The sequence below is a fragment of the Balearica regulorum genome, chromosome 4, assembly GCF_011004875.1.
Source record: "Balearica regulorum gibbericeps isolate bBalReg1 chromosome 4, bBalReg1.pri, whole genome shotgun sequence".
NCBI lineage: Eukaryota > Metazoa > Chordata > Aves > Gruiformes > Gruidae > Balearica > Balearica regulorum.
Window position 1 is genome coordinate 47,775,006 of NC_046187.1, and position 21,623 is coordinate 47,796,628.

Sequence of the window (21,623 nt, forward strand, 5' to 3'; positions counted from 1 at the left end):
ATGACATTCTTCATTTTTCTAGGGAAGCTGGGTGCACAACTAAAGCCAACAGGCCTTACAATTTACATTACTTTTACCAAGGAGTGGGGAGATCTTGGTCTTGTCCTCTGCTTCTGAGGCAAAGGCCCTTTAACATAAAATACAGAAACACAAACTAGAACCTGATGTGCCCATCTTTCTAGGTGCCAGTCTGCTAGAGAGCCTTCCCTCAGGAGCAGCGCAGACAACGCAGGCCTAAAACTGTCCTAGGATGAGACTACAGTTCATGCTTGCAGGATACCTGCTGGACAGAACTGCTCGGGGAGACTAAAGACCATCTGTCCCCGAGCTTGACCTTGCTGAAGGCTTAAGCAAAGATCTCTGCTGCTTGAACTGGCACTCTCCAGAGGGTGCTCAAAAGCAGAACTCAGGTTTACATAATATGCTTTAAAGAAGGAATGCTTATTAAAAAGAAAAAAAATCCAAGTGTTAAGGAGTAGCTGAGCAGGATATCTTTCACCTCTCTACAAATATTCTGCAGTGCATAAAAAAGATTTGTATTTATCTTACAATGGTACTAAACCACCAAGCAATACTTTCAACTTTGACTTGAAAACTACGTTCATCATTTTTATTTTCTACCAATTACAATCTCAGAGAAAATCTGAACAAGTTATTAAATATTTCCCAATAGATTTTTGCCTCTTTTAGTCTTATAATTCTCCTTTTGACATGTACCAAGCATTACAATTTTTTAGCACTGAGGACTATGGTCTATAGGTACACATGAATGAAATGCTCTCGTGTAATTAGAAGTCTTTGCATTTGTCTACTTTTTTTTGTGAGTGTCTGCATACATTAGACAGGATGTACTTCAATTAGCAAACCAAAGAGAAACTTTAGCTACTATAATGAATTTTATGTTCTTAAAATGGCTTCTTTTTAAGTAGGACTTAATAAAAAAGTAGGGTTTCCTAGTCTGTATTAAGAAATAGGAAACATACACTGTGGATGTTATTTCAGAAGTAACCTCTGCAGACTCACGGTCATGGAGTGAATTACTTGCATATTACTGGAACTTTAAGGATTTTTAAATCAATTAAAACCATAGTTAGCATTTGTATAGATTCACTGGCACCATTATTTTGTAAAGAGTTTGTGTTTTCCAGAGTGGTCAGTTGTTAAATGTTAGCAGAGAAGAAAAAATTCCTTGTCTACTTCACCTCTCTCTAACTCCCAAATACATACTACACACACATAAATAAATGTGTGTGTACACATATACACCCAAACATACCTTTAAGATACTGATGTAAGGCTGGGTAGTAAGTAATTACTTAAACTAATAGGGATGTGCACGCCTATATACCTCAGCCGCAGACTAGAAATCAGTTTTTTCTGCTAAAGAGATTGATCTAAGACCAGGGAAGTGAGTACTGGTATCAGACTACTCCCATTCTGCTCAGCTGGAGAAGGTGCCAACAGATGTGGGTGAGAGAGAAAAAGAAGCGGGGGCTGCTGCTTTTTCATCTACTGTAGTGTATGTAATTGCCTTTGATACTGTCTCAATTCTGCTGGGAGCTTTAGTGTGAATGTTTTCAGAAGAGACTAAGCCCCAACATCTTTTTATGCCAATACTTTTTTTTTTTCTTCAAGAAATCACTCTTTGAAACCTGTCCACAGGGTAGCTACTGCATACACATGAAAATACGAACAGATATACAATATAAATATATTCTTTGCTAAAACTTATCAGAAAGTCCAAAACTTATTGGAAAGTTATAACAACTCCCATTTGCTAGGACTACGTTACTAGAAGACAAACGTGCATTATTCTGCCAAAGCAGTAAATAAATATTAAAACAAGCATATACCTTCTTTTTCCACCGAGTCAACAACAGCATTGACAAGGTGTATTACAGTCACTACGGAAGCTTGTAAAAGGTATAAAAGGAGCAAATTAAAACAAACCTATAGTTAGTATCACTTTAAACAGCATACACATATACAAAAAACCACTGTAAAACTGTAGTTCATTACTATTTTATAAAGCAAGATTATTGGTGTACATACACATTCACTCTCTTATCTAGAAAGCAGTTGCATATAAGACATCAAATACATCTCTAAACTTGAATTTAATTCTTGACAAACATGGAAAAGTACTTGTAACTACTCCTGAAGCAAATTCTGCATGAGCACAAAGCTGCTTTATTTGTGTTAGAATTTCTGAAATGTTGCTTAAAATATACTACTTGCATAATACTTCATTTAGATAGCAATAAACTAGGCTTTTCTAAAGGCTTATGTTGGGTTAATTAAAGAGTATTGCATTGGGTTTCCCCTTTTAGACTGCAAATTATTTTTTTCCCCTCCCTCAGGGTAAGAAATTTTCACTGAAATGAACAAAAATGCTAGAATATGAAAAACATTTACTGAAAACTGTTGCTGACCTACTTGTGAATAGTGGTATCACAGTAGGAATACCAAACTCAGGTTGTGATATTCTTATTTAAAAATGTCCAAAATGCATGTATTTTTTGTCTTCCCTTTTCCAAGATACTTTTGGAAGGGAGAATGATTTACAGGATAGGATGAGGTAAGCACATGCAATTTGTTTGCATGGCTCAGAGATTAGATTTCAAACTAATACATTCAGAAACTACCAAAAAGGAACGAAGGAACAATATCTACGATGCTACAGCTATTTCTTTTAAAATGATGTATTAATGAGTAATTGATACATGACAAGAAATACGAGTAAGGATGTATGAAATATATGGGATGGAGAGGAGGGGAGAACAACATGTACTGCACAACACAATACCACAGGAAAAAAGTTGAAAGTTGACATCAGGTCTGCTGATGAGTACTGTAAGCATACCATTTTACTTTCACCAATCATTAACACAGATGTTTCTTTTCATGCTGTTAAGAACAAATCACTCTACTTCATTGAGAAGCAGAATGTTCTTTTTTCCTAAGCTAAAGCAATTTCAAATTCCTTTTTACAAGAGACAAAAGCAGAAATTGGAATTAAGAGTCAAAACACCTTAACTTAGTGAATTGGGTTATGAGTCAGTTGTGGCTTTGTCCAGTCAGTCTGAAACGTTTCTGAATACATAGATGCATTCATATAAACTGTAAAAGCATCTGTCATCACAACAGAAAAATAAAATATTTCCAATTAATTATAATAAAACCCACAAATACGTATGCTGATTACATTTGGATGGATTGGTGTTGTGATCAGAATATCTTTATTTTTATATTGGCTTTTTTCAATGTATGAATTTTTTAATGAATTCATTTTAATCATGGTGAAAGCCAAATACACTGTTCGGCTATATCAAAATTCCTTTTTTGTGCAGCTTCCTTCATTACTAAAGTAATCAAACTTACAAGCAGTCCCTTAAACTCTGCTCTCACTCAGAACTGATCTGATCCATATGGGAGCTGAGGTCGCAGCAAGAAAAAGAGAAGGAAACAAATGAAACTGTAACACCACAAAGCTTTACTGAAAGCTGAATGTCAAAGCAAAAGTAATATTTGTGCAGAGGCCACTTTTTAAATTCATTGTACTCTTGTGTAAAGTGATAACTAATGATTACATACAAGAGTTTCTCTAATTTGAACACACTTCTAACACCTTTTAAACACAAGGCTCTGAACACCTTGTGGTGCATTGTCACTGTTAATATTCTAACAGCAGAATGAATATATATAATTTCAAGGTATAGTAATTAACATGAGGTGTAAGATAGGCAAAATACTTTAAAAATTTAACAGATCTAGGTATTAACATAAGTAAATACAGATATATATTAAATAAGCTATTATTTAATATATATTTAAGTCCTATTGATACTCAGAGATATAGATGCAAAGACAGAACAAATGAATGTAAGCAGCAGTACAGAATGATTGTCTTTTACATACCATTGTCATCACATGATTCAGACTGGAAGGAGCTGAGCGACTGGACCTCAGACATGCTTTCTCTAGCACTGTAAGGATGGGAGCTTTTTTCATCCAGAGGCTTTTTTGAAAGGCAGGGGTCAAGATCTACTACTTTAGCTGAAAGAAAAAGTTTCAAGAGAGACAATTAATAGATTTTAGATTAAAGAGTCAATAAAATTTAAGGCTGAGATCTACGCATTGTTACAAAACTTAATAGTGCACAAAGCCTGATCAGACTCAAAACCCAGTAAAGTCATAATGCCTTTTCTACCCTAACAGGCACAGAGACTTTGCGCTCATATTAACATTGTACCAGCACACACCTGTAACAGAAAAGTAATAAAATAAGAACATTTCTTACTGTCATAGTCAAAATCCCAGCTAGGTTTCTGTATTGAATCGCTGTCTGAAGGAGAGTTGGAGGGAGGTGGAGGTGGCAAATTTGGTGCTACGCTGCAAACAGCTACAGCTTTCCGGTGACCGTGTACAGAATCTGGATTAAAAGTACTAAACTCTGGGTGCTCGGGGATAGCAGACCCCTCAAAAGAATTTCTGTCAAGATTGTTCCTGGAGTCGCTTGGAATGCTTGGAGTGTATGAAATGGGACGAACAGGAACCTGTGGTGGGATGTCAGAATAGATGTTCTTATTCAATTTTGCATCAAAATAAGGTCTTTGCAAGAAAGCTGTTGTAGCTCCCAGTTGCTTGTCTTCAGGTTCTGGCTGGTGCTTCTTCCTTCTACTAATCACTTTGCGGCAAACAACAAAAATCACAACTAACAAAAATATTCCTGCGATGAAAACAATAATCCCAATCACTTCGGCTAAGCTAATGTTCCAAGACGTTGAAACGTATTTGTTAAGAACAATGTCTGTGCAGTGTTTTCCTCCAAATCCACGGCTACAATTGCAGTGATATGAACCATAAGTATTCTCACAGAGGGCACCATTAAGACATGGGTTTTCAATGCATTCATCGACATCACTCAGGCACCTACCAGAAACAGAGCAATGATGGTTAGTTTACACCAGTAGTCGCTGCTGTAGTCTCCTTGTTCTCAACAATTCTAGGTATGTTTAATATACAGTACTGTACACTATGAGGCAATTTGCCATTTTATCAACATTTCAGATTTCAACCAGTTTTAACTGTTACCTGTTAAGTAATACTGTTAAAAATTCAATACATGTGGAACACTACCTACCTTTCTCCACGAAAGCCTGCTTCACACTCACAAACAGGTCCATCCAAGCTGTCAATACACTTGCCGCTGTTTTTACAGGGATTGTCTTTGCAGTATGGACCCAGCTGGCACCTGCAAAGGCAAATAAAAAAAAAAAGCATGAATGAACCATTACCTTACTGCAAGTGAGTAGATAGTGTGGGATTCAGAACTGTAACATAGGGACTGGCATTAACTTTAACTAACTTCAGTGGGTTTCAAAGTCTGAGTTTTAAGCAGGAAACATATAAAATAGCAGAAAAAGTGTTACATTTATAGCCTATTCACTAAGGGGTTCATCGGTACAATAAACCATACAAACATACCTTTGGCCTGTGTACTGTCCTCGGCACTGGCAGATAAAATCATCACTGACTGGGATGCAAGTACCACCATAAAGGCAGGGGTTGGAAGCACACGGGTTGACGCTTACATCGCAGTGAGTTCCCATAAACAAAGGTGCACACTTGCAGTAGTAACCTGAAATCAAATACAGTCTTCTTGAAAGACACGCATGACTTTACTGGATTTAAGATAAAATTCTCCCTGCCCATCTACAGATTTAAGATAAAATCCTCCCTGCCCACCTACTTGTTTGAAAAGAGAGAAGATGGGAGGAAATAGAAATATTTTTATCAAAAGATGAAGGGAAGCCTAACAGTAAGGTTTTTTTTGAATGTGATTGAAGGGTAACTTCCATGTCTCTCACAAAACTTAAGCTTGTCACAATGATTTCAGAATTTTTAAAGGAAGACTCTAGGGTAGGCAGTTAAGAGGATGGACCTCAGGTGTTGACATTGAAGATTAAATCCTTACTTTGTCTACTTCATACCCCAAGAAATTGAGTCTAGAACACAGGCAGACACAGCCTTCCTACCTGCTCAACAACCAGCCTTCTACAACTCTGGGAAAGCAAGAATTACTCAAAGTTGTTTTGTCCTTCAAGGCAGGGAAGTGAAAAAGCAGTTTTGAAAACTAACAGCAGAAGAATATAGCACAGCTTACCTCCATTAGACAGTGCATTGCAGATGCCTCCGTTCTGACATGGGCTGCTTGAACAACCTTCTGTGGTAGTCAGTAAGCACCCAGGAGTCACATCTACAGATTCTTCCATGTGTGCATAATTTCGAGGCTTACTGTTCAAGGGCAGCTCTTGTCCATTAAGTACAACAGAATCCATACATCCTCTGAAACCATTGCTAACCTGAGGACTTCTACCATGTCTTGTACCTTGCTGCCGAATATGACCACCAAAAAATACGTGATTATCTAGGTTTAGTGTCCTAAGTGTACCAGGAGCAGTACCAGAGGCAGTATGCACCCTATCCAGAACAAGTCGTGCATAATTTCCATCCACTTCAAGAGATACTGAATGCCACTGGCCATCATTAATCTGAATGCTCTGAACGGAGACAATCCCAGGTCCACTGCCACAATCAAATTTGTATTGCAGCCTTCCATGGTGAATCTACAGAGGAAAGCCACAACATCAACAAATGGTCTGCACGCTTAAAGAGTACAAAATATTGACGCCTGTGAAAGTTTATGTTTGCTGGAGAGACAGGATGATGGTGGTGTTCATGAAAGGCAGTTTAATAGCACTGTATTCCAAACAGCCATAGTAATTGTGAGTCATTCTATATGGTTCTTTTAATTAAATAGATACTTTGTACATTTTTTTCCTCTAGTACAGTCATCAGAGATAATCATCAAAAGATTACAATACTTCAAGACTTTAAAATACTTCAAGACCTTTCATCTTGTACTTTAAGTGACTTTTTCTTTTTGGACTTAATGAGTATTGTAAGCAAATAAATTTAAAGTTGTTATTTAATTCTGTCCAAGTTTGTCACTTGGATGTATAACACACTCTACCTTGAAGGTAATTCTCAATTATAACAATTCTGCAGAGATGTTATGATTCAATCTTTCAATTTGGCACAAAAAATAGTAAGGAGATGGTAAGAAGAAGAGAGGAAGATATACACACTCAGAGATTTTAAAATACCTCTAAGATACTGTAGTCTGTTCCTCGAGCATACATAACAACTGCATGAGCAGAGTAAGTTCTAAGTCTCATTGTCAGCTTCATTTCCTCTTTGTTCTCATTTTCCATGAGACGGTATTTCACATAGCTGCTGCCAGTAAATGTCACAGCAGAGCCCGCCAATGCTTAGGAATGCAGAAAAGCATAAAATGTGTTAACACAGGACTGGAATCAAATTTATATTTGGAAAGTAATATGGTTTTACGCAGAGATTTTTAGAGTTAATTTCTTACCAGGGCACTGTCCAGCTTTGCTGTCTTGGCAAACACAGGTGTATTTTCCTTCCTTTGGATCTCCTAAACATTCGGTACCTTCAGGGCATGGGTTTCCTTCACACACGCTACTCACCAGGGGGCATTTCCCTTCTGTAAAATAAAATACATTATTTTTGTGAAAAGGCACACTTAAGTACAGTAGCTGAAAGCAACTCGAATTATATTCCTAACTATCAGACAAGGAAGCGAAGTAACAGTCAGGGGACATGACTGGCACAAACACAGACTAGACAAATGGTGTATATAGTGGCTGGTGTTCATAGTTATCTTGATTACTCAATTCATTGGTAAAATTTGGAAACTGTTGTGGTTTAAGGTATCATACACCATAAAAAACAACATGTAGATATTAAACATGGACAGAGTGGGTTGAGGAGAGCAGGAGAAGAGCGTGTCGGTATTTGAGACAGAAAAGGAATGGGCTTTAAACATTTACTTAAGATGTGCAAGTTCACCCAGCAACGTTAAGTCATGATTTTAATAAGCAATGTTGTTTTCCTCAGATCTAAAGACAAATTAATCTTCTGTTATAAATCTGTATACTTATACATATCTTAATGAATATTCATTCCCCAGTTCACTCTCTCATTCCCAGCCGAGTTTGGAAGCTGTGTGGGCTATTCCTCTAAGCAGAAACCAGGAAGGATTCAGATTCTTTGCAAGAACTTACCTTCACGCATACAAGACTGAAAATGGCTGGCAATTTAGAACAGGCAACAAAAAAAGGAACTTCTTTCATAAATAGGAAAATGAAGGTGTAACTATTTAAAAAAAAAACCCCAAACCCTCCCATGTAAACTCTTTATATTATGTGAACTCTTAAAATGAGGTAATGAGAAAAGAAAGAATTACTCCTTACTCTGAATAAAATTAGGCAAATGTTGCAGTGAGGGTTACAGAACATTCTTAGTCTTGTCCTGTAATACAAATTTTCTCCTGTGGATTATGGCTGTTCAAAACCAGAACAATCTTTTCAAGGATACTGTTCTCCTTACTACTTTTCTTACCTTTACAAAGACAAACTGCTGTTCTGTGATGACGAGGAGTGACAAAACTCAACCTGGCTGTGCTGTGGGTTGACATAACGTTCTCATCCACTGTTACTTTTTCTTCACAAAATTTCAAAGGACAATCTATGCCTGTGCAAAGCTTATGGAAAACATCGATTATCCGGACACCTAAAATCTCCTCTAGGTCAGGCACAGAGGAGTTTATCTTGTGGAGCAAAATTCTCATTGGGTGCTGAGAGCTGCCAGACTTTTCAATATTCAGGAGGACATCGAGGTTTGAAGGAGGATCAGAAGGCTGCAAACTAACAATCTGGATGTCATTTCTCCTCACGCCCAAAATGTTTCTTAAAGCTCTCTGGAAATTGCGCCAGTAATCACCGATGAATTCTTCAGGGGCAAGGTTCGCAAAGCGTATTGCAATGCTGTGATTTAGTAAATCTTGTGTGATTTGTCTGATGTGTACAGTAATGTCAGCTGCAGTTGTAAATTTTCCGTCTGTAACAGTGACATTTAGGAGGTACTGTCCTATGTCTAACCTTTTATGTGCTATTAGTTTGCCACCAGTACTGGAAACAGAGAACAAGGATTCCATTTTGGGGTCCAGACTGTATGTCAAAGTATCATAAACATCTTGATCGGTTGCATGAATTTTTCCAATGACACCACCTGAATATTCTTCCCCAAAGGCTGTGATAAAGATTTCTAGAGGCAGAATTGCTGGAGAATAAATGCTTTCCTCAATAACTCTAATATCAATGTAAGTCAAAGATGACAACGGTGGTTTTCCATTATCTGACACCTAAAGGAAGATGAGGATAGAATTAGATTTTTGCTTTATCTCAAATTCTACTGTAGATATTTGTACCGATTACAGTAGAGTTGTATTTTTCTGCAAAAAGAGTTCCTGCAGGTAAATGCTTCATGAAAATTTCGTAACGCATGTCCTGACACGAAAGTAAATACGGAAAATTTAAAAAGCTTGTATAAGCAGACACACACAAATATGTTTTCACTTCTTCCAAGATTAAAAGCCTACAGTGCTCTTAAAACCTGGAAATGCCAGGAAGCTGCTAACGCTTCTAGCAAATACAGAGGAAATGCACAGTAGCTGGTTTCAGACAGCAGATGGTGCTTGAAGCTTTTTTATTTCAAGCATGGAAACACATTACAAACTTGAAATGAATCACGCACTAGAAATTTACAACATGCTTCACCACAGTTATTCGGAGGTGGTCTTGAAGACAATATAAACACAATATGCCAAACAGTACTTCAAAAGGAAAATAATATATGTAGAAAGTTATGATTAGTTATGTTGTCTTTCATAATTTGTGATTGTGGAGAAGGAAAAAACCCACCTGTACTGCTATTTGCTTCAGACAATTAATTACCTTTAACAGAATCAGCCTAATTCAATTTTAAAGCCTTTTTAAACGTCATGTCCCCTGGCCTCCACCCTTTTTTAACAAAAGCATACATTGTTGTTTTATGAAACAGGGACAAAAGAGTAGAGAAGTGAGAAAAGAGCATTCCCTTGGGTTCACTTTCTTCCAATTTCTCAGTTCTTGTTTCCCTGTCTACCTTTTTCCCAGAGCTCTTTCCCAGTTACTGAAAATGAGAATGAAGAAATGGGCAAAGAAGAACTGGAGACGTGTGAAGGGACAAAGGGGATACACAGGGCTCAGAAGGTAGAAGATATCCTGCACCGTTCAAAAGATTTTACAGTAATTTTACAATGACTACAAGTAGTTGGTACACTCTGAAGATCTATGCAGAAAAGCTGCTTTTGATTTTTCATACAAATTTAAGTGAAAGAGGAAATATTCCAGGCACCAGATTATCTCTGGATGTGCACATAATCACAGCATTTTAAAAAAGGTAATGCATGTCTCACAGAACTACATGCCTTCATCCGTTAACTCGAGAAGACAGGCACAGCTAGAAATTTGCCCTCTAGTTACCCAAACATAAATAAGGAGAGAGAGAGCTCAAGTTGGCAAAGTTTTGTTTTGCCTAGATTTCTGCCTGGAAACAAGACAAGGCAGGCAGTTTAGCTACAGGACAAATGCCCAAGGGAAACAAGAAAGGGCTTAAAACAAACAGGCAAGCAAAATTATAACAAATGGACAGCAAGTTGGAAAGAAAAGCCCCAGGAGAAATGATTTTTCAATAGTGCAGATATTTAAAAATCTGCTGTGGTTTTAAACTGAAGACTTCAGAGTGTGGCACAAAGGACTGTATGACTCATAGTTGAAGATTTCACACACTAATGCTGTGAGACATTTGTTAATGGATAATCTATTTCTTTTGGAGAGAGGGAAAGCAAATGTGAGTGGCATGCACATGTAGGTGGCTGCTGGGGAAAAAAAAATAATCCTTATTCCTATTAAAACCGCAAAAATAAAGTAAAATAAAGGCTTAATGTTAAGTAAAGGTTTTTGGTGTGTGGGGTATGTATGGGAGGGGTTGTTTGTCGGGTTTTGGGGTTTGGCTTTTATTGTTGGTTGGTTTTTTCCCCCTCAAAGTATGTCTGTAACATAAGATGACCCCTGCCAGCAATCCATTCAGAAAGCAACTAAGGTGAAAGCTGTCAATACTGAAAAGCACACCAGTGAAGGTCAGTTAAAAAACAAAAAAACAAGTATCAAGAGATCATACACAGCCATTAACTTGCGAGCTGCAAGATGAAAGTGCAGAAATTAAAGATACTGTAAACTTGAGAAGATGCCTTCCTCCAGCCTTTGAAAAAATCCTTCTTTTAAATGAACAGGGGAAGAATATTTTTCCACAAAAGTCATGTATCTATTTTTGTGCGTATCATTGGAACTGAAGTCTTGTGATATGGAAATGCTAGTTTTAGTCTTAGATGCCTTCATACTCATGTATAGTGACTCACTAAGAAGATAATAGCAAATTATAGCACTGTGTCTACTTAAAAAAGCTATCATAGTATAAGATGTTAAATGGCAATTAAAAGACAGTGACATATTTCCAGAATCCAGGCAGGGAACTTATAAATCAAGGGATTAGACAGGCTCAAAATGCTGAGATTGGGTAGTACAGCACACAGAAAAAAAATGCACATTAGTATAGTCTGCTTTAATGATTTACAATCTCTAAGGAGTCTTTGTTCTAAATGAGTACATTTGTTTTAAGACCCTTGTTTAGCTACTGGATGCCATTAAAATAGCCCTTATTCATTCCCTAGAAAAAAGGTAGTTTTCAAGTGCTGTGCTAAAGAGAAGATAGCTGAAGTACTGACAGGCTGTTTACAAGCATCCTACAGCCTAGGAAGTGGCTTGGAAATGAAAAAATTGCATGATTCCACCCAGAGAAAGGTGTTAAATAGGCGTCTCATACTTAAGAGAAGGCAGGCACATTGAGAAGGGCCAAAGGTGCAGCTAAATCATGAAAGGTGACAAAGACAGTGAAACAGTCTATACAGAGCAGACATAATTGCCTGCGTATGCATCTACACAGAACAGATGTAATTGCCTGCATATGCATTCATAGGAGTATGTTTTAGAAGCAAAATAAATAGAAATTAGTTATTGCTTAGAGAAAATACAGAATAAATCATAGGAATCTTGTATCACCCTGATTGCACATACAGAAAAAACGTTGCTGGCTCCTCTTCCCTAAACAAAAAGGCGACTTTCGGGAATTGGTGTAGAACTTGGAAGCCTATTAGGGAAGTAGGACAAAGCCCAGCTCTACTGCTGTTTTGGACTCATGCAACCTAGGAAGGCCAACACTTAGTACCTTGAAGGCTAATCAGTCCCACCACTAATTAGCAGATCACTATTTAAAAAAAAAAAAAAAAAAAAAAGCTAACAGAGGAATGATATACCACCCTGCCCTCTTCTTAATCTCAATTCTTAAACCCTAAACTAAACCACATTTAAATGGAACCTTTACCTATGCTGGTTCTTACACTGATGGCTCCTGATAACACGTTTTAGTGACTCAGCCACACAACAGTACCTATGGGAATTATTTTTCCTTCCCCCCCAAAAAAACCCAGATAGACATTGTGTAAATACACCACGATTATTACCCCAATGTGGACAGTACTGCTCTAAAACTCTGCAAGTGCATGTTTATTAAGAAACTGTCTGCAATACTACGTATGAGAATAATTTGGAGATTGAAAGAAATTCCTAATGCAAAAATAAAGGTAAGAATTTTTCTCAAAACACAAATCCAGAAATGAAGTTTAAGAATTAAGGCCACCTGTTTTTAGCCTACCAATTTTAAGTCCCCTGTTCACAGCTGCTTAATTTATAACTGAATTAAAAAGGCCTGGATAAGATTAAAAAATTAGGTTTAAACTTTTCTTATATAAGGTTACAAAAAAGTATTTTAGAGAACTTAGTTATGTTAACGTAACCTGGATTTTTGGACATGGTCTGGTCTTTTTGTACAACAACGGCAAATGTAAGCGCATATTATAGTATTTCAGGGTAATTTTTGAGTTTTATGCTGTATTTTCCACTGTGAGATTCTGAGATCTCAAGTATTGCGCTGTGAATTTCAATGCTATGACAAAGGTCCACTGACCTGGTTTTCCAAACTTAAAAAAAAGATGTTTTCAATTGCGACTGGAAAAAGAACATGGCACTACAGAAAAATATTTCAGTATTGCCGTGGCGTGCAACTGTCAATATCCCTGTATCCATTGTATCAGTGTATTCCAGCTTGCAGCTTCAAGGGTGAAAGCGACAGGGGCAAGAGGAAGTCTGCAGCTAGTAGTAGATGGCCCAAGGGACCTGTCCCCTGCTGGCTTTTCCGGAATCCCATGTGAAAGGCAAAGGGCTTATACAGACCACTCCACCCAGTTAACATTTCCCTTACACCTTAACAATGAGTTTAATTCAGCTTACTGTTACACCTGTGCAGACTTCCATCTAAGTCAACAGACATTGTCTTTGAAGACATTACCACAAGGGACATGCCTCAAATGACTATTTGGCACATCAGGATCTTGTAACAGAAAGATAAGGGGTGAGCAGGAAAAAGTGGTGGATTGGGCATGAGTAGGAAAAGTCAATACTTATAACTCAATAACATATAACTCAATACTTATAACACAAACCAGCTAGAGGTAGCACATCCTACCTTAACATGAAGTAAATAGTGATCCCTCACTTTGCGATTCAGTGCAGCAGTTGTTGTTAGCACTCCCTGCTGGTTAATCTGGAAAGTGTTCTCTTCATTTCCACTCAGGATGGTGAAGAGAAAAGGAGGGCCATTGTGAGAAGAATCCTTGTCTGTCACCACTAGCTGTAGCACACTAAATCCAATAGGCTTATTTTCCTATAAATGCATAACACAATCACATTGGTTTTGTTATAATTGATCATATAGCCTGATGTTGATTTATTTTTCACAACAAAATACCAAATTACTGGCAAACCAGTTAATCAGTATAAGAGAAATTAAGATAACAATATTGTTTAAGGAAACCTTCTGAGAATAATGACAAAAACAGTAAAGGAGAAAGGCAGTACATTTCTAAACTTTGTTTTTTTAAAAATTTGCCTTATAGTTTTAAAAGTAGCTCAGCATTGAAACTTTGCATTTTCCACTTTTGGTATGAATTAAGATTACTGTAGATTAATTACCAAGTTGTCAAAGATTTCTAATTTAGCTAAAACACCTGTTAAGAATAATCCAATGCCTTTGTCAGGAGGACTAGAAAAACACTCTCCTCCATCTGATCTCGTGTCCCTAATTAGTGTTCTGACTACAGTTGTGGCTGCTACTGCCACAGTCTGGTTACAATATGAAATCTGGGTTTTAAAATTTGCATCATAAAATCCCTTCAAGTTTGCATCATGTGGATGCCTGATGTTTCACAGACACTTCACATGCTTTTGGTTTATCGTGTATCTGATACACACACACAACCTTACCTAACACTTGTAACACCTCTCCTGGAATGTTCGTGCTAATCTGTATTGACCAAATTTTTATATGTATATACACGTCTTTTAAATGCAAAAAAAAGTAGAAGCGTTATTGTGAAGTACACCAATAACACAATGCTATCCTTTCACAGTTGCAAAACTCCTAATAACAAGCATATTCTTTGTTCTTGAGAGAGTAAGTAGGGGAAATTCTGTCAAGTTAATTATCAGATATTGCAGCTGAAACTTTTTTTCCCCTTGAGCAAAACAGACAAGGACCTTCATTTTAAAATACAAATATTTACATTTGGATACCGAAAGTAATTTGTTTTTCATAATAGCTAAGCACATTTCCAACTGTGTCCAAATATGTCCATCTCCAATATATTAAGAAATGCACACCAGCATTCTTGGCAACTCCTCCAGCTTTGTCTCTGCTACCCTCATACTGGGACAGGCTGATATGAACGAACTATAAAACACGAGGTCTTCCTTTTTCATTGAGTAAGGGAAACATTACAGACACTGGCTATATTGTCTACAGTTGTAGGGGATACATTAACATGCACTTCAAGAAAGACTGTAACTGGGGAAAGCAAAATACCTTTCCCCCCACAAACATATAAACTGTTGCTTTAGGGAAATCTTCCTTGCATACTCTCTATATGCTGGGTAGAGATGAATCACTTTGTCCTCTTTTGGAAAGCTACCTTTACAAATCATGTACATGGTCTCAAACAGAAGTGGTATGTTAGGATGGCACAGTGCACCAGATAACATTGCCTGATCTCCACTTATCTATTGTACAAGGCCAGGCACCAGCAACAGCAAAAGGACCCAAGGGATTAAGCTCACTTATGCTGCTGGTATAAAGGTCTTAATGCAATTCCTTTGTTCCCTTCCATTTATTCTCTATTGGATTCAGGAAGACAAGAAGTAGAGATGGTGCCTCTGCTATCTTTGCTTTAGCAGAGTGTTTTCTGAATCAGGCAAGTACATGCTAGCCATTTGAGAATATGGCCCACTACTACCCTCCTAAGGTGCAAAATTAATCAAAGGATTGGTATGTAGTAATATGAAATACTACTCCTGTTTTAACTTCTGATCCCAGAGGGGGCCAATAGAAATTAAATCTCAAACTACGTGCTACAGTGCACAACACTTGCTTCACACTAACAGGTACCTAAAGTACCTTTTCCTAAGCAGTTACTCTAAGATTAAAAAGAAATAGCAAGATTATTATATATTTTTACCTATGTTGTACTAAGAACATTATAAACATGAATAAAATGTATAATATATATACTCATACACACAGTCAACTTGCAATGTAAGTTTGTAAATCAGTTGCACAATGTGTATTTTGTAACACACAGCACTTACTCAGGTTAGCAGTCTCACTGATAAATAATTAAAAATACAGAAAATTGAAGCATTAGGTTTATCATCTTGCAGAATTCTTCAAGTCACAAATTAACACACAAATAATATTACTTATTTCATTACTAAAACTTCTCCACCTGTATTTATGTTACCTGGATGATAACGCTATAGTTTCCTTTTGAGAATACCGGAGGATTGTCATTTACATCAGAAACATCAATATTAACTGTGGTTGTGTTAAGTTTAGGTGGGTTTCCATTATCTGAAGCTTGAACTGTCAAGGTATATCCTGAAATCTAAGGATAATAATAAAAAAATAAAAATAAAACATTCACTAAGGAGCAAGAAGTAACGAACTCGGCTTCTGTTTTAAGGAAGAAATATTTTAGTGCAAACCCCCAGTAAAGCTTGCCTTCATATATGTAATTTTTTCTCTTCCTCCCTGCTCCCAAAAAGCACTGACATAAATAGATGCTTTCACTTTATTACAGCTATATTAATTTTGGAACATGAAATGGTAATTTACAAATATAATTAAAAATGGTGGTCATCAATTTTGTATAGCTAAATTAATCCCAACTGCTCAAAAAGCATCAAAAACTTACCTTTTCTCTGTCTAGGAGTTTAGTCACTTTTATTTCACCTCTGGTAGGGTCAATTGTAAAAGGATTTCCCTGATTGCCATCTATAATTGTGTAGTGAATGCGGTTGTTTGAAGGTCCATCAGCATCATCTGCCATAACCTAAGGGGACAGTACAGTCTCATTTAAAGTAAGTTGAAATAGACTCTATCACTTTTCAGATGTGCTCATCTTCAGGATGAGTTTAACTGTTTTGGTCTAACACATTTCATAGTTCTCAGGAGAAATGTCATCTGAATAGAACATACCAACATCACTTAATTTCCTGAATTTCTTCTCATGAGGAGAACATAAATATATCACAAAATATCATCTACTTTCCCATAGCATCTCAAGTCCCTGGTTCTGAAACTTTTTCAAAATAATTTTTCATTTCACTCAGTGGCAAACTTATCCATTTATGTCCATCTTCAGTATTTATTCCTTCAAGACTAAAAGCATGATTGTCATGACAGAGTATTTCAAAGTAAAAAAACAACAATACGTACTGTAATGACTGATTGTTCAAGCATAGCATCTTCACTGATTACTGCAGTGTATGTGTCTTGGCTAAACACCGGAGTATTGTCATTGATATCTGTTACATTAATATTCACTGTTACAACATCACTTAATGAAGGTGTGCCTCCATCTGTGGCTTCCACTGTCAAGTAGTACTCATGAGACCTTTCATAATCCAAGCTCTCAATGATAAAAATGGCTCCTAGGGAAGAAAAATAATAATATTTTTTAAAAATCACACAAACTCTGCTATTATTGTAGTATTATATATTCATAGAATCATCACAGAATGACAGAATGGTTTGGGTTGGAATGGACCTTAAAGACCATCTAGTTCCAACCCCCCTGCCATGGGCAGGGACACTTTCCACTAGACCACGTTCCTCAAAGCCCCATCCAACCTGGCCTTGAACACTTCCAGGGAGGGGGCATCCACAGCTTCTCTGGGCAACCTGTTCCAGTGCCTCACCACCCTCATAGTAGATTTTATCCCTCATATCTAATCTAAACCTAGCCTCTTTCAGTTCAAAGCCATTACCCCTTGTCCTGTCACTCCATGCTCTTGTATAGAGTCCCTCTCCAGCTTTCCTGTAAGCCCCCTTCAGGTACTGGAAGGCTGCTCTAAGGTGTCCCTGGAGCCTTCTCTTCTCCAGGCTGAACCACCCCAACTCTCTCAGCCTGTCTTCATAGGAGAGGTGCTCCAGCCCTCTGATCCTCTTTGTGGCCCTCCTCTGGACTTGCTCCAACAGCTCCATGTCCTTCTTATGCTGGGGGCCCCAGAGCTGGATGCAGTACTGTGTTGGTTTTGCATGGCAAGGTTTTGGTAGCGGGGGGGCTACAGGGGTGGCTTCTGTGAGAAGCTGCTAGAAGCTTCCCCTGTGTCTGATAGAGCCAATGCCAGCCGGCTCCAAGATGGACCCGCCGCTGGCCAAGGCCAAGCCAATCAGTGCCTCTGTGATAACATATTTAAGAAAGACAAAAAACAGTTAGAGAGCGCTTTTGCAGCCGGAGAGAGGAGTGAGAAGATGTAAGAACATCTGCAGACACCAAGGTCAGTGAAGGAGGGGGAGGAGGTGCTCCAGGTGCCGGAGCAAGATTCCCCTGCAGCCCGTGGTGAAGACCATGGTGAAGCAGGCTGTCCCCCTGCAGCCCATGGAGGAAGGATGAGGGGGTGTAGAGATTCCACCTGCAGCCCGTGGAGGACCCCACGCCGCAGCAGGTGGAGACACCTGAAGGAGGCTGTGGCCCCGTGGGAAGCCCGCGCTGGAGCAAGCTCCTGGCAGGACCTGTGGATCCGTGGAGAGAGGAGCCCACGCCAGAGCAGGTTTGCTGACAGGACTTGTGACCCTGTGGGGGACCCACGCTGGAGCAGTTTGCTCCCGAAGGTCTGCACCCTGTGGAGGAGACTCATGTTGGAGAAGGCCGTGAAGGACTGTCTCCCGTGAGAGGGACCCCACGCTGGAGCGGGGGAACAATGAGTCCTCCCCCTGAGGATGAAGAAGTGGCAGAAACACCGCATGATGAACTGACCGTAACCCCCACTCCCCGTCCCCCTGTGCCGCTGGGGGGGGCGGAGGTTGAAGCCGGGAGTGAAGTTGAGCCCGGGAAGATGGGAGGGGTGGGGGGAGGTGTTTTTAAGATTTGGTTTTATTTCTCATTCCTCTACTCTGTTTTGCTTAGTAATAAATAAGATGAATTCCCTCTCTACGTTCGGTCTGTTTTGCTCGTGATGATAATTAGTGAGTGATCTCTCCCTGTCCTTATCTCGACCCGTAAGTTTTTTTTTTTTTCATTGTACCTTTTCTCCCCTGTCTAATGAAAGAGGGGAGTGATAGAGCGGCTCTGGTGGGCACCTGGCCCTCAGCCAGGGTCAACCCACCACAAGTACAGGGTGGGATCTCATGAGAGCAGAGTAGAGAGGCAGAATCACCTCCCTTGACCTGCTGGCCACGCTTCTTTTGATGCGGCCCAGGATATGGTTGGCTTTCTGGGCTGCAAGCAGACATTGCTGGCTCATGTTGAGCTTCTCATCAACCAGCAACCTCAAGTCCCTTCTCCTCAGGGCTGCTCTCAATCCATTCTCTGCCCAGCCTGTAGTTGTGCTTGGGATTGCCCTGACCTGTGTGCAGGACCTTGCATTTGGCCTTGTTGAACTTTGCACGGGCCCACCTCTCAAGCCTGTCAAAGTCCCACTGGATGGCATATTGCAACTTTTGATTTTGGTCTGACAAATACTCAGCTTCTTCAGTACTTGATTTGTCACTGTAAAGCTGGAGCGGCACAGTGAAATGATTAGGCTTTACACATAAAAGTAAAAAGATGAGAAGCTACTGCCAGTACCACAAAAGACTCGCACTTTAAAACCACCTGGCTCGCATTTTGTAATGAAAAAAGAATGAAGAAAAATAAAAAGTTTTTAGAAAGTGTTCTTTTCTGAATTTTCAATTAATATTAATCAAAAATATGAAATGACCTTTAACCTGACTTTCCTTGCAACCAGAATTAAGGTATGGAGTATGCAGAGGTAGTAACAGAAGTGTCTGACCATGAATTTTGATTGATAAAAATACCCGAGTTAAAGTGTGTGATTTTAACCAACTACTTAAGATAGTGCAGTCCCCAACATAGACATTGATTTGCTGCTGGAAGAGTGTTTTCCTGGAGCCTTTTTCCTCCTTTCTAATGCGTGAAGTTTAACTGGCAAAGTACTTCTATACCATACTACCAGCATGCACACTAGAAAAAGCAGCTGCAAGAATTATAATTTCAATTACACTGGTATAATTAACTATTATTAACTTTTGGGTAGAAATCTTATTTAAAAAAAGAAAGTATATCAGAAATTAACTCTAGAAAAAGAACTATATAAGAAAACAAAACTAGAATTAAGGCATATATTGATTTTTAACAAAGAATTGTCACTAATAGGCAAAAATTCTCAACAGAACTTAAATGCTTCCTGAGACTAAATCTAAATCTAACATGCAAACCTAAAATCTCCACTGTCATGCTGGATATACGATTGAACAAAATATTCCAACCTCTCTTTAACATCATATCAAACTCTTCTAGAATTACTTTGTGGACCAATGACTCATTTTCCCAATCAATTTAATTTCTGATCTTACTTTTACCAAGTCTGGCCGCTCATTCTGATTATATAGCTTTTGTGAAAATACTATTATGCTTCTATCATTACAGAACTATGTCTTTCCACCCCCTCTGCTCCCAGGGTGGGGACTATTCCAGCTAGGGAACTCTTACTCTTGCCAGCTAAATGAATCTAACCTAAATAACAATAAATAGCAGCAACAAATAAAGTTCCTATTCTACATTATACTGCGCTCCTCTAGTAAGCATGCTGTCAGAATGGGTGAATGGACAGTAAGTAGCACTGGCTTTACAGCCAGGATGATGTACACAGATTACACATAACCTATTTGGTTGAATTACTGTAGCACATAGTATGACACTGCTTGGTTAGCCTAAGGTATATTCGCAGTTGTAATCCATTACCTGTTGTTGAATCGATGCTGAATTTTCCATGTTCGTTCCCACTTACTATCGAGTATGTGATTTCAGCATTGGCTTCAATGTCCCTGCTTGCAGCATAGATCTGGAGAACTTCAGTTCCTACCAAAATGTCTTCTGATACACTTGCACTATACTCCCTATGCTCAAATACAGGTGGATTATCATTTATATCCAAAACAGAAACTATAAGACTACTTGTTGAAGACAGTCTTCTGGGTAAACCTTCATCTGTAGCCTTCAAAATTAGAGTGTACACAGCTTGTAATTCCCGATCCAAAGCCTTCTCCAACCGAATGATTCCAGAGAATTCATCAATAGAGAACTGGCCCTCTGCAGAGTTCACCAGTGAATAATGGATTTTATGATTCATCCCTGCATTTTGAAAACAATTCCAGAGTATGAAGCAGCTGTTAAAGTACACCAATATAATAAAAGATCTGATAGCTACAGAAATAAAGTATGCTTGCTAAATATTATCGGTCACAATAAAGTAAATTTCGGCAAGACTTAAAGGCTCTTGTGAAGGGCAGAATGATTTCCAAAAAGATGTAATCTGTTTTAAAAAAATTGAGCTAACACTTCATTGCACCGATTTTCTGCCACACCAAAACCATGAAGTGCAGTTCTGCTTCAGTCACAGTACTAGCTAATATGGAACAATTAATAATATAAATCTAATTATAACTTTAGTACAACAGCATCTGCTTAGCAGGCTTATAAATAACATGGGAGGATATGGGAGAGTTAGGCTGCATCAAATAACTGGACTCAATTCCAGTATGTTTATTTAAGAACCATGTCCCAAAATTAACGGGACATAATTTCTGGCAACATTTCTGTATAAAACAACCAACCAACCCACCCATAGGCTTTTGGGCCAAGTATTTTGCTCCTCCTGAGCCTCAAAGACTAGTGAAGTGTGAAAACATCTGCTGTTACCTTCCAATTCAACAACCTAGCTTTATCATAACACAAAGCAGGTTGGTTGTTTCATGAGACTGAGGCAACTATTAATTAATATTATTTGATTAATAAACTGATGATATATGGAAATCATACACCTTTGAAAAGGCCTTATGCTGTTGTATTCCTTACAGCAAAACCTAAGAACAAACTCTTTCTAATGTCATTTTCAGTTCATGTTCACTTAAATACTTGTAAC

The 21,623-nt window shown here is 38.3% G+C and overlaps 1 protein-coding gene and 1 long non-coding RNA gene across 6 annotated transcripts in view; both read right to left on the bottom strand.

Annotated features, from left to right (window-relative positions):
• LOC142601751 (uncharacterized) overlaps positions 1 to 21,623 on the bottom strand; it is a 1,264,755-nt gene that overhangs the window by 299,638 nt on the left and 943,494 nt on the right. The window lies entirely within an intron of this gene.
• Positions 1 to 21,623, bottom strand: part of FAT1 (FAT atypical cadherin 1) — a 113,076-nt gene that overhangs the window by 3,339 nt on the left and 88,114 nt on the right. For 3 of the 5 annotated variants that reach the window (XM_075751987.1, XM_075751986.1, XM_075751988.1), the window contains exons 14-27: positions 20,444 to 20,833; positions 16,915 to 17,129; positions 16,391 to 16,528; positions 15,938 to 16,081; positions 13,612 to 13,809; positions 8,491 to 9,292; positions 7,442 to 7,573; positions 7,170 to 7,333; positions 6,167 to 6,629; positions 5,488 to 5,641; positions 5,144 to 5,254; positions 4,301 to 4,932; positions 3,919 to 4,056; positions 1,854 to 1,913 (exon numbers count right to left, since the gene is read on the bottom strand). In XM_075751987.1, coding sequence (XP_075608102.1) covers positions 1,854 to 1,913; positions 3,919 to 4,056; positions 4,301 to 4,932; positions 5,144 to 5,254; positions 5,488 to 5,641; positions 6,167 to 6,629; positions 7,170 to 7,333; positions 7,442 to 7,573; positions 8,491 to 9,292; positions 13,612 to 13,809; positions 15,938 to 16,081; positions 16,391 to 16,528; positions 16,915 to 17,129; positions 20,444 to 20,833 — 3,741 coding nt within the window. The remainder of the gene's footprint in view (positions 1 to 1,853; positions 1,914 to 3,918; positions 4,057 to 4,300; positions 4,933 to 5,143; positions 5,255 to 5,487; positions 5,642 to 6,166; positions 6,630 to 7,169; positions 7,334 to 7,441; positions 7,574 to 8,490; positions 9,293 to 13,611; positions 13,810 to 15,937; positions 16,082 to 16,390; positions 16,529 to 16,914; positions 17,130 to 20,443; positions 20,834 to 21,623) is intronic. The other 2 variants (XM_075751991.1, XM_075751990.1) reach the window with 1 other exon arrangement.